The sequence below is a fragment of the Ixodes scapularis genome, unplaced genomic scaffold (assembly GCF_016920785.2).
Source record: "Ixodes scapularis isolate PalLabHiFi unplaced genomic scaffold, ASM1692078v2 PGA_scaffold0__279_contigs__length_252992795, whole genome shotgun sequence".
NCBI lineage: Eukaryota > Metazoa > Arthropoda > Arachnida > Ixodida > Ixodidae > Ixodes > Ixodes scapularis.
In genome coordinates this window covers 110,648,290-110,666,316 of record NW_024609835.1, presented here as the reverse complement: position 1 = coordinate 110,666,316, position 18,027 = coordinate 110,648,290, and the positions used below count along the sequence as shown (strand labels likewise).

At 48.8% G+C, this 18,027-nt stretch overlaps 1 protein-coding gene across 1 annotated transcript; it reads right to left on the bottom strand.

Moving 5' to 3' along the window:
- Positions 1-6,055: 6,055 nt before the first annotated feature.
- Positions 6,056-17,497, bottom strand: LOC115331672. The gene is made up of 3 exons (XM_042292649.1): positions 16,979-17,497; positions 8,387-9,643; positions 6,056-7,813 (listed from the first exon to the last, which is right to left on the bottom strand). The coding sequence occupies exons 1-3, from the start codon at positions 17,495-17,497 to the stop codon at positions 6,056-6,058; spliced, it is 3,534 nt and encodes a 1,177-aa protein (XP_042148583.1).
- Between the last annotated feature and the right edge of the window lie 530 nt (positions 17,498-18,027).

The following is an 18,027-nucleotide window of genomic DNA, read 5'->3' as shown; positions in this document are numbered from 1 at the left end:
TATCGCAATTACCGGATCAACGTTCGGTCTACGGGCCGCTGTCATTTGAATGAGCAGACGACAAAATACAGACAAGTTTGAAAGAGGAGACGACAGTTCGAACGTATACGCAATGGAGTGTGGGCAAAAAGCAGTGCGTCCCGCGTCAACAAACCATTGAAATATCACGTTGTCGGCGCCTGTGTGAGTCACCGTACCCCTTTCCGCGTTGGAATTGTCGATTGTACGTCCTCATAGCAATGTCTTAGCACTTAAGTCGCTTGAGCGAAATTATTACCGCAAAACTTTGCGTAAATAATCTGACTTGCGGCGATGCATTCGCGTGAACCCCGCAGAAGGAATGCCAAAGCCATGATGAGATTTTTCTCGCTCTTTTCGGTCGCGACGTCGCTCGTGCTGCAAAAGTGTAGACGGTAGCCGCTACCGTCTACACTTTTGATGATCGACGTCGATATTGAAAAGGGGAAGCGGAACCAGACGAAGTGAATCAGGCGCGAAAAGTCGGTGATTGCCAATGGTACCATCTTGTATTTACTGTTTACACCGAGCCTACTTAAAAGTCTTTTGAGGCCTGCAATTACTTCTTGTCGCAATCACTTGGTCCACGTTTGGTCTACGGGGCGCTTTTGTTTGAATGAGCAGAAGACAAAAAGCAGACAATTTCAAAAGAGCAGACGACGGTTCGAACGATCAGGTGGCCGTTTGAAGTTTAATCCGCGGGTGGTCCGGAACCCGCGGGTGGTCCGAACCCGCGGGTGGTCCGGACAACGTGGCGGTTTTTCATCGTTCATGCTGGAACAAAACAAATAAATCTGACGACTATCCGTGAATTCAACCCGAAGTGTTCCCTGCACAAGAAATCGTAGTTCGACAGCATCTGGTTTGCCCTTTTCAAGGCTACTATCCGCGCTCTCGGATGAACGGAGGAGGAAAAAAACACACATGAAAACTGATCTCCAAACCTTTCCAGACTGTTTTGGTACAGCCCCTATCGCGGCGCATTGACGAGAAGGGAGGTTTTTTGTCTGGTTTCTTCCAAAAGAACACAGGAATGCATATTTCGCGCTGGAATTTCCACCCACAGCCCCAGACCCGAAGTGCGCGCGACGCGCCACCACCGCGGCGTGACGTAACAGAGTTGAGTTCGTGCACAAGTGCTGGTCCTATAAATGCTATGGGGGGATCGGTGGCCGAGTGGGCTAAAGCGCACACCCAGCTCGACGCGCGTGGAGCGAAATCTCGCGCTGCAGAACCCAGGGATCCTGGGTTCGAGCCCCACCCCTGCCCGTTTCGATCTGGATGAGCATCGTACCGGCGTGCGGTCGTGTATCACTACTGCGTGGTGCACGTTAAGAACCCCAGGCTAGCGGTTGTACTGCAGTGGCTAAATTGCTCATCTACAGCGAGGGACTCGTCGCAACTTTAAATGGCAGACTAACTACACGCTGTATAAATATCCCACAACCCCAAATAAATGCTATGCTTTGCAAAATAAACCGCACACAAGGAAAGTCATGTGTGTGCATATAAACTCACCGCAAAGCTGGAAATATTGAAATCAGCCTATACACCAACTCATGTTTACAAACAAACCGGAGCGCCCCTAGAGGACGCCACCGGCGCCGCGCATGCGCGATGGGGGTGTGGGAGAGAAGCTCGCCGTCACGGCGTCCCCTATAAAGAAACCACTGAAATGCGATGTTGTCGGCGTCGGTGTGAGTCCCCCTGCTCTTTTTCGCGTTCGAATTGTTGATTCTATGCCTTCCTGGCGATGTCTGACTACTTGAGGAGCGGCGTCAGCGAAATTACCGAGGCTCGTTACACCGCGAAACTCCGCGTGAATAATGTAACATGTGGCGATTCATTCCGCGTGGACGCCGCAGTATGTACGCTCAAACCTGATTCGAATGATGAGATTTCGCTCGCAATTTTCAGTCGCGACACCGCTCGGGCTGCAAAAGTGTGAACTGTAGCTGAGATGGTCGACGTCAATATTGAAAATCGCAAGCAAAATCGGACCAAGCCAATTAGGCATAGCAAGTCAGTGATGGTCACTGGTAACAATGATCACCATCTCTTGTATCTACTGTTTACATCGAGCCTGCTTACCAACCTTCAAACTTAAGACTTTTGAGACCTGCACTTACTTCCAGACTTGTACACGTTACTGAAAAATAGTAAGGAATTACATTTACAATTACTCAAGGTGAAATTGTAATTTATTACAATTACAATTACCCTCCCATGAAAGTGACTGACCGTTACCCCAAAAAGTAATCCGTTACTTTCGTGGCGTTACTTCGAACATTATTGTCCTCAAGTAAGAAACAAAGGGAAGAGGGTTATTCAAGTTCTTATTCTTGACACCTGTTCCATTTAATGACCTTGAGTATTTTGAGCAACAACTGGCTCTCGAATGTGTCGTCAAACATTTTGCATTATCTCTTACTCAATATGTCGACCGTTACGCTGAACACCATTTGAGCTGAGGCACTGGATGGGGGTGCCATATTGTTCCTCTCGAATGCTTCATGCTCTGCATTGAGCTTTTTCAGCGAAGCAGAGGAAGTACTATTTACCTCGAATGTAGAGCAAAGCTTCGTCGTTGCAGCCGTTGCCTGCTATTCGAGAGGTTTACTATATCCTTCCGATACCTTCGATACCCGCGATAGCGGTACCCGATAACGATATGAAGCATACGCAAAGACGGCGACGAAGTATCGGATACCGTTATCGGAGTCATCAGACCGATCTACTAAACTTCTCCATTCTCTAAATCACGAAGCTGTAAAAGACATCAATAGAAAAACATAGTTGTAACAGTAAGGTGATAATTCAATAATAAATAATGTTTGGCTCGATATTTTTCTTCCTTTGGTTCTGAACAGGTCGAGCCTCACTTGAGACGTTGGTGAATAAAAAAAAAGTTTCCAGTGTATAAATATAAGTAATAAAAGAAAAAGAAGGACACTCATAACAACAATTAATTAGAACGTCAGTTAAAACGGGGAAATGTCAACGCACGTTCGCCGTGTGTACCTTTCTTGGTGCCGTTCAAAAACGCACGGAGCACGAACCGACTGCAGTTTACTCCGGTGTTCTCCAGATAGACGTCCACTGGCAGCAAAGTGTAGAGTGCTAAGTAAGCCGTGCTATGGCCTCACTCACGAATTTCACTCTCTCCTCAAGCCCAGAATATCAAGTCTAAGTCAGCCATCATTATGTTTTATTTGCAAAAATATCTGCTTGAGATAAGATGCGTCCTGCTGGGGCAAAACAGGAAGAGGAAGAAAGGAAGACTATTACCATTTTCTAAATGCTCGCAAAAACCTGACTCACAAAAAGGGTAGGGTAGACCGTAGACGGAGCGTTGTCTCCCGTTGTGTTATTATGAAAATGGTCGTAGTCACTATATCCGAGAAGGAAATTGTTAATTCTTTTCAGTGCACTTACCGCCTCGAGCTTCTCGAAGAGGCGCACAATCACTTGGTGTTCTCCTCTCCCGGTCTTCGATCGCAAAGAAAAAACAAACGGACTAAAAAAAAGCGGAAATAACTTGCCCCCCCCCCCTTTTTTTTTTTTCGTGAATTGTTCATTTGGATCTTTTTGACATTGATGTTAGGGTCTAAAAAAATGATAGATTCAGGGGCTTGGTGTTGGAAAGAAAGGCTTTGCGGAACTGAAGAGTGTCAAGCCTCCCTTTGCGCTGGTCGATTCGCGTGACAGTGTCACTGCGCTCGACTTTACAAAAATGAAAGAAAAAAAAAGAAAAAACCTTTACTTAGAATGGGGAGGGGGGGGAGGGTTCGTTCTGACAAAAAAAAATGTAACGGATTACAAGGATTCCGTTACGACAAAAATGTAAGGGAATTACTTTAAAATTACTCTAGAAAAAAATGTAATTATTCCGTTACAAAATTACTGATAAATGTAAGGGATTACAAGTAATTTCGTTACTTGTAACGGATTACGTACAAGTCTGCTTACTTCTTATAGCAAGTACCGGGCCAACACTTGGTCTACGGGCCGGCGTCGTCTAAGAGAGCAGACGACAAGCAGAAACATTTGAAAGAGCAGAGGACAGTTCGAACGATCAGGCGGCCGTTTGAACTTGGAGACGCACTGAACGTAGTCCGCAGGTGGTCTGCACAACTTGATGGTTTTCTGACGTTCATGTTGGAACAAAACAAATAAATCTGATGACCACAAGTATCCGTGAATTCAACCTAAAGTGCTTCCCGCCCAAACAATCGTTGTCCGACGGCGTCTGCTTTTCCCTTTTCACGGCACATATCCAGATTCTCGGACGAACCGAGCACGTGAAAACGGACCTTCAAACCTTTCTCGGCTCTTTTGGTACGGCCCCAGTCCCGGCGTTTTGACGAGAAGGCCGGTTTTCGTCTGGTTCCTTCCAAAACAACGCAGCAATACACGTCTGGCATGGGGACTTCTGCCCACAGCCCCAGACCGGAAGTGCGACCGACGTGCCACCACCGCGCCGTGACGTCACAGAGTTGAGTTGGTGTATATGTGCAGGGACTTAGCAAAAAAAAAAAAAAAGTGAGTGCAAATAGATATACATTTACGTAAATTAAGAAGGTGAGTGTCGCAAGCACCATAGGTGATACTATACATAGTATTCCGGGCACACACACAAAAATAAAGACAGGTACCCCTTTGCCACCCCACTCTGAGTAACCGTAACTGCCAAGAAACACTCGGAAACAGCAGCAAGAGTAACAGCAGAAAGGCCGCGAATAAGCCTCACCCTTGACACACCAAGTCCCACCGCAGGGCTTGGGGCAGCACTCCAGGCCTTTGGCCGCGCATTCGTCCGCTGAGCAGGAGGACGCAGAGCAGTCGCTGACGATCCCCTCGTTGCTTGGGCACCGTGCCTCCGCTCGAGAGAAGAGGAGCCCCAAGAGCGCCACTCCGGCAAAGAAGAACACGCAGCCCTTCATGGCGATGCAGATCGGCAGACACAGTACGACGTCCCGATGGTCGGCTTTTATTACTCGTATATTCGAAAGGAAGTCGGGAATAATATGGCGACAGGACCGGTTGGACGACGTGTTGGCTTACCGGTCGTTATCAGGAGGAACTCGCGTCATCCGCAGCCAATCGGCAGCTTCCTTTTCCGAGATCGACGTACTCGTTCCGTGTTGGCCTTGAGGGTGCATACGTATACATTTCCTGGAAGTGCGAAATCTGGCAAGAATAACGTGAAGTGGGCGGAGAAAAACATACCGTAATTTCCATGTGCGTTGTGTTACCCGTCGCGTCATTGTTTTTCTTTCTTTTTACGGTGGTTGTTGTTATAGTTCGATATGTGGCAGTGGATCCGGTATGTGTTTATTTTACGTGGGCTTGCTAAATTTAGTGGGGAATCACAGTATCGTGTTTTTGTGACTACTAGTCTAACGTGACTTCATGCCAAGTTTATTTTACTTTATGTCATATCATTTATTTCACCCTCAAACGCCCTGATAGAGGCGTTATATGGCATAACAATTTTTTCGCTGAATATAGCGGAAAACTTTCTGCACCAAACTTAGCAGGAGATTTGTCGGCTAAATATAGCGCAAAATTATTCCTCTCCCGGAAATTTGGTGTCTTGTGACGTCATGGTTGCACGTGACACTGCAGTGTCACCAACGGGACTAGATTACCTCAGTTGAAAAGCTCCTGGCGGAAAAGGGGAAGGGGGGAGGAGTTCTTCACTTCAGTCCCCCTCGTAAATTCCTAGATACGGGCTTCCTACAAGTAGCGACAATCTTTGAAGCGCCGACTACGTGTCAGTGCAGCTTTTTTGAAGCGAACGGCGGCGTACAGCAGAAGAGTGAACTGAGTGACGCCATTCCGTTCCTACAGAATATGCATCGGTATGTGTTTTGTTGTCGTTACTTATAAAAAGAAGCATCGAGGAATTTTAGCCTCTCCTTGTTTGAAGCGCCATTTAGATTTTCGTTCCAAAACTATGTGTTCTATTGAGGGAGAGAGAGAAAACTTTCTTTATTTATACGCCAAGGTCCGGCGCTCAGTTGTATTTAGTCACCTACCAGTCCTCACCCAACACGTTTTTCACGTGCTGAATGAGCGCCGGCAGGAGAATATGGGCATCGGTTGGTGGACTAAGCCAGTCCGTCCATGAGTGAGGTTGGAGACTGTGAGATAGGGAGGAAAGAGAGGATAGGAGGGTAGGTTGAATGTAGGAGCATTGCCACAGGCAGTGTTCTAGAGAGGGGTATTCGCCGCAGTTGGGGCATTTCGGGCGTCCGGCAAGGCCCTGGATATAGTGGCGAAAAAGGGGAGTCACGACCGAATTGGTCTGAAGTCTGCGGAGAATGGCGCTGTCCTCCCGCGAGAGGGATTGGGGGGGAGCGATAATTGTGGCGGTGTTAGCGCGTAGTTCTCTTAAGAGGGATGTACGCTTCTTGTGCAAGAGTTTTCGGTGTTCCTTGGGGTCATAGTCGGACGGCCAGAGGCACGGAGGACCCGGAAAATTCGTAACGCGGGTGAGCTCATGAGCTCGGTTGTGTTCCTCTACGCCTTGATGTCCGGGGATCCACTGCAAGGTAACATGGAGGGAGGGATGCGTGTCAAGGTGATGTTGCAAAAGGCTGTGGATATGTCCGGGTAGCGCACCGTCACGAAAACTGCGGCATGTTTCCTGGCTATCTGTTCGAATGCAAATGTGGTGAGTAGGATGATGAGGTCGAGTGATGGCTTCAAGAACCGCTAAGGTCTCCGCGGCGGATGCGGTCGGGACATTGCTGTGTTCATTAATATGCTCATAGCCAGGCCCAACTACAGCCGTTATGCTTCTGCTGGGACTGTGACTGGCATCTGTGTAGTAATATGTGGTATCCGCTCTTGGTGTCTCGCGGTCTATCCGTTGGACTAGTTGTGTGCGTCGGGCAGCATTTTTGTCCGGATGCATATGCTGAGGTATGGGCATGACTGTGACGCGGGGTAGGGACTCCCACGGTGGGGGTGGGGGTGGTGGAAAAGGAGGCAAGGTGGTTGTGTCGTAGCCTTGATGCTCGAGGAGCTTGCGGCCTTGGGGGGATGTTCGAAGCCTTGCAATATGTGCTTGGCGGCAAATAGTGGTACGTTCTTCAAGTGTGTTAAAAAGACCAGTCGAGGCCACTAGAAAATTTGCGGCAAATCGTGGTACTCCCAGGGCTAGTCTGGTGTATCTTCGGAGCGCTGCTTCCAATTTGGAAAGCTGAGTCTTGGTGATGGATAGATATGGAAGCTGGTACAGTACACGGGAGTACACAAGGGCCTCGATAATCCTGCGAAGCTCCTGTTCCTTGAGTCCTCTTTGCCTGCGCGTTACTCTACTTAGCATGTGGTAAATCTGATTGAGCTGCCGGAGAATCGTGTCCTTCCATACGTGGGCCTTGCCATTGTCCTGTAGGAGGAATCCCAGTATTCGGATGTGAGAGCGGCGAGGAATAGGGGTGTGGTCAATGTGGAGCTTGATGCTGTCGCGTTGCTCTTCTGCTTTACGACCTGTTTGATTGGTAACTACAATGAATTCAGATTTGGTGGGAGAGCATTTGAGGCCAATACTGCTCAGGTGGTTCTGAATGACATTCAGACCTGACGGGATCGTGTATTCCTGTTGTCCAAGGGATCCTTTACAACACCAGATTGTAATGTCATCTGCATAAATGTTGTGTTGCAGGTGTGATATAGAACTGAGCTGGGCAGGTAGGTGAAGTAGGGCAATATTAAAGAGAGTGGGGGAAAGAATGGAACCTTGAGGGACGCCGGTATTTAGTGCTCGAGGTGTCGAAAGCTCTCCATTGATTTGGATTTGTACAGAACGACCAGTTAAGAAAGCTTTTATATAGTTGTAGAGGCGAGCACCCGGTTGTAGTGTCAGAAGGTTGGTAAGGATGGCTGAATGTGGTACGTTATCGAACGCTTTGAGTATGTCTACACCCGCGATTGTTCGGGTTTGGACTAGGCTAAGATTTTGGTACACGTCCTCCGAGATTCGGAGCATGGTGTCCTGAGCGCTGACGTGTGATCGGAAGCCTGTCATTGTGTAGGGCAGAGCGTCACTACTTTCTATGTGCCAATTGAGACGGTTGAGGGCCATGCGTTCCATTAATTTGCCTACACATGATGTGAGGGATATCGGACGAAGGTTGGTAATAGAGTTGGGGGGCTTGCCGGGTTTAGGGATTGGGATTATCACTGCCGCTTTCCATTCTTGTGGAAGGGTGCCAGATTCCCATGCAGTGTTTATGTATTCAAGAAGCTGTTCTAATTGTGGAAGTGGGAGGTTACGGAGGGTAGTGTAAGTAATACCGTCTTTGCCTGGAGCCGTGTTTCGTTTGAGCGAAGATAGGGCCGCATGTAGCTCACCTACCGTAAAGTTGCTGTTGATGCCTGTGTCCATTTGGTCGAGTGATTCGGGTGGATAGCTAGGAAGTTGCTCTGTACTCGGGCCGATGGGATAGAACGTTCGGTAAATTTCTTCTGCTGTCTGTTCTCGCGTCTTGCCAGAGTGCATCATAATTTTGTCCATTGTGTGTCGTGTGTAGCCCTGTCCTAGAAGCGTACGTAAAATTTTCCACACCTTAGGAGTGTGCAGTTGACCATTTAGCTGGTCACACGTTTCAAGCCAGTTTTCAGTACAAAGTTGTGCGTATTCTTCAGCTTCTAGCGTGATTTGTCGGATGGCCTTGCGAAGGCCACGATTTCCTTTTTGTTTCTTCCATTTTTGGACTAGTCTGTGTCGCTTGTTCCAAAGGTTAAGCAGATGAGAGTCTATTTGCGGGTGTTCAGGGGTGCGTGTGATATTTTTAGTGTGCTTAGATTTCGTTTCACATATGGCGTTGACCCAGGACTGTAGATCTGTCGGCCCGTGTACCTGGTCTAGGTCTAATCGAAACCGGTGCCAGTCAGTGAGGTGCGTTTTTGGGCCTGAGTGAGTGGGACGGGGCTTGATGCGAGGATCAGCTAGCTTGATTTCGATGATGTGATGATCACTGCCTAGGTTTTCGTGAAGATTCGTCCACGTGACGTTTCCCACACCGCGGTGCCAGCTGAGGTCTGGGTTAGTATCTCGCTCAACGCTGTTGCCCTGTCGCGTGGGGTCCGTTGTGTCGTTAAGGAGCGTATATCTGTTGTCCTGAGTTTTGCGTTCGAGACGCATCCCGGTTTTGGTGGTGCGCGTATAGCCCCAGGATGTGTTATGCGCATTAAAATCACCAGCTAGGATGATGTCCATGTGCTTGTGTTGCTGTGTATACGCGTCTATCCACCTCACAGATGGCCAATCGAGTCCTGGAGACCAGTACACGTTGGCGATGATAACATCTCGATTGTTGAGGCGACATTGTACTGTAACCTGCTCCTGAGTTGAGTTGTTTATAGAGGCGGTGTCGATTTGAATAGCTGGGATATGCCTAGCTACGTACGTGATGGTAGTAACCGGTATGTGGGTTCCTTGTGGGGTTTGTTTATCTTTTTTGGTGATGCTGCCTTGCATAAAGTGATCGTATCCAGGTAATGTAATAGGACTGTTGGCTTCTTGAACCAGGATGATGTCAGGTTTGTTTGTCTGTTTATGGATAAATTGTTGGAGAAGCCCTTTCTTTCTGCGGAGACCGCGGCAGTTCCACTGCCAAATTGTTAGCGAACTATTAGAGGATGCCATGTTGAGATAACGTAGGAGATAAAGGTTCCTCGATGTTAATAAGTCTGGGTATTTGCGGGCCTGCCATCGTTTGCATATTGGCTACTAATTGTTCAACTACTACGTCGGTGCGTGCGAATTCGTGTTTCACGTAGTGCATCTCGGTTTGTATGGTACGAATGATCGCGACCTCATTCCTTAGCAGCTCGAAGGCGTGTTCAAGACGTCGTATACTTGCGAGTTCCGGTGCGAACCCTGCTGTGCGGGATGCATCGGGGCGCTGAATCGTTAGGGCGTATGATGTATGTAAAGTTGGAACGCGCATGACGGGAGCTGTGTATTGTGAAGGAGAAGAGAACGGTGAAAGTGCAGATGAGGGTTGTGAACGGGCCGGCTCACCCAGCTCCGTGTTGAAGAGGTGGATCGGTATTGTGCCATGAATTACTTGAAAAGAGCAACTAAAAGAGGGAAAAGAAATTCAAATGCCTGTAGCGCAAGTCGAGCAACTGGAGACGAAAACTGGGAAAGGAAATCACGTATGGGCTTCTGCTTTTGCTTGAGTGGTGACATCTCAGCCATTTTTGCGCCCAATCGTTTTTTATGCATTTTGAAGTGCGCGCAATCCAGGTGTCCCTCAGCTCGAGCGCGTAGCTTTAGCTAATGCAATGACGCCATTTTACCACCTAAGTCCCGCACCGAGTGCGCGAGAGCGTCACGCGCTGACACATTCAGGGCAACAATGGATGTCTTCACCCTGAGACAGACAGACATGTAGGCACCCTACCATTGAGGAAGCTGAAACGCCGTCTAGACGGTATGCTTCGAAACATACTTATTGCATAGAACATATGGTGGTCCCAGCAGCGGTGCTTAATGTGACAGACGCATGTTCTCCTGCAAGTCACCCACCAGCTTGACGGTCTGCGGAAGCTCCGGCAGCCGGGAGTTGGGAAGCTGTGACGGCAGCATAAAGCGCGTTCTCTTGCGCTTCCTTTTAGAACTTCTGCGCCCCACGGCCAGGAACGCGACGTCCGACAGCATGGCACTGCGGCTTTTGTGACGTCATTTGTTGCCGCTTATGGACCGCTTTGATGTATGGTCAGGATAGGACGCTAAACAGGCCTGTCGAGACGCGCTCTCTGGACACCGTCTCGGCTTTAGCCACAGTTAATTTGCAGGACATGGTTAGAAATCGGAAATTTTTTTCGTTATACAGTTACCCAAGATAACACTTCCGCTTCTTCAGCCAACTGTGCGATTGCGTTACCGCTTGGAGTGCAAAGTTCCCGACATCACTTGGAACCCGGGAAGACTCGCGGGAGGTTCGAAAATGTACTGCCCTTGAACAACTCTCCCTAGAAGACAGAATACCCAACTGTCATTGCCCTCTTTTCATTTTTTTTTTGTAGAGACGGCGTTGGAGATGTGGTATATAAGGCGTGTATGAAATAAACTTTGCAGCTGAATTCGAGATGTTGCCTCCTCTTTTTCTACCTTCTGTTGTGTTCTCTTTTCTGCCCCAGTCTCAGGTTTACAATCATGTTCAACAGAATATCTGTTCACACATCCGATGGCATCGTGACCTGTTTCAAGGTTAGATAAACGATTCGTTTGTTCTGTGCGGTTCGCATATAGGTCAATAGCAACTACAAACAGCTTAGTTTTTTTTCGTTTTTTTTTTTTTTTTTTTACGTTTCCGATTTTGAATTTACCGCATGTATTTCTTAAGGCCTCTACGTATGAGAGCGTTTGAGTGCGTTTAACTGCTTTGCGTCGAGAAACAAAAGCGAGCCACCGGAACATCTGTCCTTAGTATGAAGCGTCGAATCCAATTCAAGGAATAGCTTGGCACTCGACAAAAGAAACAGGAATGTTCTGAACTCTTGTAGCTACAACGCAGTCAAACGCTTTCAAACTCAACTGTGCGTAGGGGCCTTTGCCTTTCATGACGTGCGTGTGGAAGTGTGTGTCTGCTTTGCAGGTGGGGGACACTACCGATGCATACTGTTTTAACGTCCCGTTGGAAATACATTTAACACGTTCCTTGCGTAACTATTGTAAAGTAATCGAACCGTAAAATCGTGGGCGTCAGTCCGGCGCGGCTCGACACTTAAAGGGGACTCACCCGCTCGTCACTCAATGAACTAATTGCGGTACACAAACCTGAGCTTGAAAAATGCACGAGAGTATTAATGTTTTTGAAGACCAATTATAAAGACATAGTGAAGGTCGTACGGCCCTTGAATGTTTCCTTGAGAGCGCTAGAGATATTCAATAAAATCCAGAAATATGATCGTTGTGACTGTTTTGAGCGTGTTTTGAGGCATTCTTGAAAATAAAATTACTTAGAAAGCGAACATGACAAAACGCTTGGCCGTACGTACTAGGGGTCGCTCAATCTTAATTTTAAGACCATGACGAGGGAACTTAATATTGTTGTACTTGCGTATTTGTGTAAATAAACTCGCCCTGTTAATATTATTTTTAGCGTGTTAAACCAGATGGCGACGCTAGTACCAAATGCCTCATACCGGAGATTTTCTTGTTGTTGTTATTTTTCACTCGAGCTCCAATAGTAGTAGTAGTAAGCGTTTTATTGGAAAGGAAAACCTGAACAGTTGGCCACTCCTAAAAATGGGGGCGAGTCAGTTCAGGATTGAGGAATGGGTTAGAGGAGAGTCAGATTAAAAGAAAAGAGAGAGAGAGAGAGATAAAAACAAAGGGAAGGGGTGGATGACTGTCACTTGTTGGCACTCTGCACTTAAGGTCGGATACTTGTGGTTTATAGGCGATCGAATAATTCTGTGTCTTCTAAAAATGTGAGGAGACGTGCGAATGTTTTAGAAGCGGTCCCGGCCGGACCCGGAGGAAAAAGAATTTCCTCTGTAGTGGCATGTGCGACGCCGGCGCACTGCAGGCCGTCGATGAGGGATCTTCTCTCTTTCGTTAACGCCGCGCAGTCCCAGAGGAGGTGGTCGAAGTCCTCAGGAACATTGCAGGTTGGGCAGAGGGGGTCGACGGCAGAGTTTATGCGGTGGAGGGCTTTCGCCGTGAAGGCACATCCGGTGCGTAGCCTATGCAGCAAGGAGGTGCTGGATCGTTGTAGCTTCGGTGGGACACGTACAGGAGGTTTTCCGCAAGAAACCCGTGGGTCCGGGTGATGAACGATTATATCTTCATGTATAAGTAGTTTAGCTTCGTGTATTTTAGGTATTGTTACCACTGGGACATCAAGGTGATGAGCCGCTGCAGCGAGTTGGTCAGCGGCCTCATTGCCCGAGATGCCAGTGTGCGAAGGCAACCACTGAAAGGTTAATTGCCAGCCCTTTGCTTGTAAGCTTCTCGCTACGTGCGCGACAAATCGAGCGTATTGCGGTGCGTCTTCAAGACGATCTAGCTGTTGCAGCGCCATCCTAGAGTCTGTGAGGATTAACGCTTTGCCACATTGAGGGAGGTTGTTAAGTGAGTCAAGGGCAAGCCAAAGTGCCACAAGTTCGGCAGTTGTCGACGTAGTATAAAAACTTAGCTTCCTGGACTCGGTCATGTTGAGCGCTGGGATACACATGGCAGCAGTAGACGACTTACGGCTATGAAGCACAGAGCCATCGGTGTATACCCGCAGCCAACCAGCGAAGGACGTTTCCATGTGGTCTTCAACAAGGCTCCGGACTACAGGTTGGGCTGTGTTCCGTTTACTTTTGAGAGCGGGAACAGACTCATTGATGTTTAGTGGTGGAGCGTATGGTGGTGGAGTCATGTAGATGATGTCTGGGTCACCAACGAGTGCTCTGAATTGCGCTGCCAGTTGTCCGAGGTACGAGAGTGGACGCTGATGAAAACGCTTTAGGAGTGGACCTGTTGATTGACAAGATGACTGTCTTGCCATGTGCCGAAGTGTCAGCTCCCTGCCGTGATTTTCAACGAGATTGACCCTGGCTTCCACTAACGTTGGGGTATTTGGGGAGTATCTTGGTAGGCCCAAGCATAAACGAATTGCGACTCGTTGAAGAGTCTCTATAGCCGAGGATTGGGTGCTGCTGGTGCGGACCAGCGGCAAGGCGTATTGTAGACGTGAGAGGATGAGCCCTCTATAGAGCTGCATCATCATGGCCTGGGGTGTTCCCCACCGACTGCCCATAATCATTCTGATGGCGTTGAGATGCCGGCGACACCTTATGATGGTTGTCTTCACCGCGGGGCGCCAGGAGACGCGGTCGTCTAACAGGAACCCCAGATAGGTGTATGTTCGGACTCGTGCCACATCAGACCCGTTGATGGTATAGACCCTGTTGATAGATGATCTGGCCGTCGGATGATATTGAAGGACTGCGGTTTTGGAGGCGGAAAGCGTAAGCCCTAGTCTTGATATTTCGTTTGCTACTGCTGTTAAGCCTTGCTGGAGCGTTCTCTGCATAATGCTGTATGTGTTAGTAGGAGCTGTAGCCCAAAGGGCTACATCGTCAGCGTAAATTGCCATGTTGATAATCTGCGAATGGCTGTTTATGCGTCGTAAGACGTCTGGGAGAGCTGCCATGACTATATTGAACAGAAATGGGCTTATGACGCTGCCCTGGGGAACGCCTTGAGCAACGTTACGTTAAGAACTGAGCGTTCCGTTTAGGCGAACGCGCATTGTGCGCCCACTTAGGAATGCACGTATGAATGCCAGCGCCCGGCCAGATACTCGAAACTTAAGAAGTTGAGCAATGATGGTTGTATGAGGAACAGCGTCGAACGCTTTCTTGATGTCAAGAAAGATGGCCCAGGTGGCTTGGCGCATCGCCTTAGCTTGCTCCATATCTGACACGAGGTCGCCAATCGCATCTGTTGTAGATCGATGTCTTCGGAAACCACAGAGCTGGTGAGGTAGGGCACCAGAGGTCTCAAGTTGCCAGTCAAGGCGTCTCAGAATCATTCGCTCCAGAATCTTTCCGAGGCAGCAAGTGAGGGAGATTGGTCTGTATGAGCTCGTTTCACATGTGGGTTTTCCTGACTTGTGTATTGGAACGACCACAGATGTCAGCCAGGCGGGAGGGAGTACCGACGTTCTCCAGATGTTGTTTAGGTACGCAAGGAGTCCTGGGAGGGCCATAGAGTCAAGGTTCCGCAGTGCTTGAAAAGTAATTCCATCAGGACCTGGTGCGCTTCGTTTGCGAGAGGCGCAGCGAAGAGCATTTTTAAGCTCCCGCAGCGTGAAATCCGAGTCGCTGGAGGACGAAGGTGGTGACCGGAGCTGGGGGGAGGTCGTGCTGCCTGTGACAAATCCAGGAGGAGTTATAGGAGCAGAAGTGAATTCATCGGCGAGCAGCTCTGCCGCTTGAGCCAAGGTGATGTTCTTGGCGATGACAATGCCGAGGGCAGGTGAGCAAGGAATGGCATGCCCAGCTAGGACACGAGCCATGCGCCACGCTCGTCGTCCACCACCAGGAGTATGAAGCGTCTCACACCGCTGTCGCCACTGTCTTCGTTGCAAGCGATTGGTGTGTCTACGGAATGCAGCGTCGACCCGCCGGTAGTGTTGAATGTCCTCCTGTCGCGATGTTTTGAGTGCGCGTCGCTGTAGCTGTCGGCGCAAAGCACGGAGCTTGATGTATGTCAGGTCTGGGTTTGGTCGATATATTGGAATGGTTACAGTTCGGGTTGATTTGGAGAAGGCCTGAGCTATTGCTGTCATGTAATCGGCATTGTCAAGAGACATTAGTTGCTCAAAGTACATCCGGTAGTTGTCCCAATTCGTCACCGTGCAAGCCTTGTGTGTGACGGGTGCGCTCGATAGGGAAGTGATCTTTATAGGAATATGATCACTGCCCCAGCTATCGGGTTCCGCTGACCATATTACGCATATCGAGTTGGTAGCAAAACTCAGGTCAAGTGCACTACGCTCTACTCCTGGGCGTACAAACGTAGCGGTTCCGTCGTTCAAGCAGCGGAGACCAATGGCTGTGGTATATTCTTCCAGTAATCTGCCGCGTGCTGACGTTTGTTTGTCTCCCCAGGTCTCGTTATGGGCGTTAAAATCCCCCAGCAGCAGCGTGGCTGGTGCACACCTAGAGAGTATTGTACCTAATATCGTAGGGTCCCAGGAAACGTTAGGCCGTACGTAGGCTGTGACGATGGTTAGGTTTGAGTTACCTTTGTTGATTGTCACAGCCACGTATTCAGCTCTGTGGTCGCAGAGATCAGAAAGATACACTTGTACTTGAGGTAAGTTCCGGTGAATGTACAAGGACGCCTTGGGTGCATCTGCTGATGTTGAAGTTGTTCGGGGCGTGCTGTTGTATATGACGTATGGTGATAGTCGGATCTCTCCCAGCTTAATGTTAGTTTCTTGTAGCGCTAACACTTCGACCTGGTGTCTTTGTAAGTGCTGCCTTAAGTCGTTTATTCGTCTCCGGAGACCGTTAACATTCCACTGGATAATTGATGGGATGAGGTTCGTTTTGGAGGGGCACGGAAGTCTATTTCTTGTTACATGTATTTTTCCGTTGTTTTGGGCTGATTTCTCACCGATGCAGTCTAATGACATCAGGAGGTGATGAGTGGTACAACAATGTCAATTATTGTGATTAATGATTGTGCAAATTGAGAATGTAGGGAAGCCAGGAAGGTGCGCAGCATTGTGGTAAGTGTGCAAAGCGCATTCCCGAGGCTTTGTGGCTTAGGTGCTGCGTCAGATCTTGAATTCTTGTAGGTAGGTTGTACGCTGGACTTCCTAGTTGGGTTTTGCTTATCTTTCAGAGGACCGGTCATAGTAGCTTCCTCAGCGCTTGAAGATGCTGAAGGCTCTACAGTAGTAACTGGTGTCTTTGGCGTCGTTGTGGCTGGCTGTTTCTTCGAAGGTGGGAATTCATTCTCACTGTTTAATGGAATTGTGATCCCTTTGTCTTCATTTGTGCGTTGAGGACGCCTCCGAGGTGTCCAGTACCTTCCTGCGCCGCGGGTTTCTTGGTTGCTGATGATGGCTGACTTTGCTGAAGTGTAGTCCATATTGTTTGAGCTTTTGTAATTTGCAATTTGTTTTTCCACCTTGTAGATTGGACACCTTGGTGACGTGGCGTCATGGCGCTTGCTGCAGTTCGTGCACTTAGGTTGTTCTGCTCCGCACGTGCTGATGTCGTGTTCGCCTCCGCATCGGCTACAGCGCTGCGCTTTAGAGCAGGTACTTGCAATATGCCCGAAGCGGTTACACTTCGGACATTGTCGTGGCTTTTCCAAGTATGGGAAGACTTCATATCGAGTGTGGCCTATATAGACGTGCTCGCATGTCACTCCCGAAGAGAAGGTGAGCTTTACTGCCTCCGAAGTTCCAAGTCTTCTTACTTGAATTACAGGCACTTTTTCTCGTAAAGATGCGCAAAGTTCAGCGTCTGTGATTTCAGTGGATACGCCGCGAATGACTCCAACGTAAGCAGATGGTGGAGGCGGTTCATACGTCACAACTTGAACCGCACCTAGGCTCTTGAGTCGGAGTAGGGCTTTTGTGGATTCCACATTACGTGTGTCGAGGGCCAGCAGATTGAGACGATAGTTCGGTCTGATCTGTATGATGCCCTCAGGAGCGACGTCCTCCAGTTTCTTTTTCAGAACCAAGGGGTTGAGGTTGGTTACGAGTTTTGTTGGGTCAGTAGGCTTGACAATGACGGTGAGATTTGAAAGTGGTTGACTTATAATGGTTGATTGACTCGAATTAGAGCCATGGCGTCTCTTCTTTGTCATTTGAGTCGTCCATTTGTCTCCATCGTCAGGCTCATCCGTCATAGAAGCATCGTCGTCAGTGATGGCGGGCTCACCAGATTCGACGTCGGCGGATGCTGGCTTCGGTGCTTCATGGATGCTCATATCCGTTGAACCCCGAAGGGTGGAGACGGATCTTTGGAGTACCGAAGGAAGATGCTCCGAGGAGTTCCGGCCGGTACGTTGGCTGTTGATTATCTAAAATACTACGATCTCTCGGGAGCGATGAGAACGATCGTCCTTCCGCAAGCGTCGTCGTCCTCGAGCTCCAATTCGACCGCGATGTCTGGTTGCTCGGGGATCGGTAGCACGTGTAGCGAAAGCTCGCGCTGTAAAGCCCACTGATCGTAGATACAATCCCCCGCCGCTGCCCGTTTCAATCTGGATGAGCATCGTACACCGGCGTGCTGTCATGTATCACCATTGCGTGATGTACGTTAGAGACGTCCGTCAAGCAGCGGTATACTGCGCTGGATTTTATCTCCAACAAAGACACCAGACGCCTTCGGGCTGACTAACGTCCCGCTTTCTAAACATACACACAACAATATTACAATTGATGGTGCCGTTGGTCTGCACTTTTTTAACGTTGCAAAATAAAAATAACTAACGTGCCCATTAGTGACCGACCCGAG

Coding starts and splice junctions, on each gene's coding strand:
- LOC115331672 (XM_042292649.1), bottom strand. CDS start 17,497: ATGAGCATCCATGAAGCACCGAAGCCAGCATCCGCCGACGTCGAATCT. Junction 9,644..16,978: donor AAAAAGTGCCTGTAATTCAA/GTAAGAAGACTT, acceptor ACAATTTGGCAG/TGGAACTGCCGCGGTCTCCG. Junction 7,814..8,386: donor GCATCAACAGCAACTTTACG/GTAGGTGAGCTA, acceptor ATCCAAATCAAT/GGAGAGCTTTCGACACCTCG.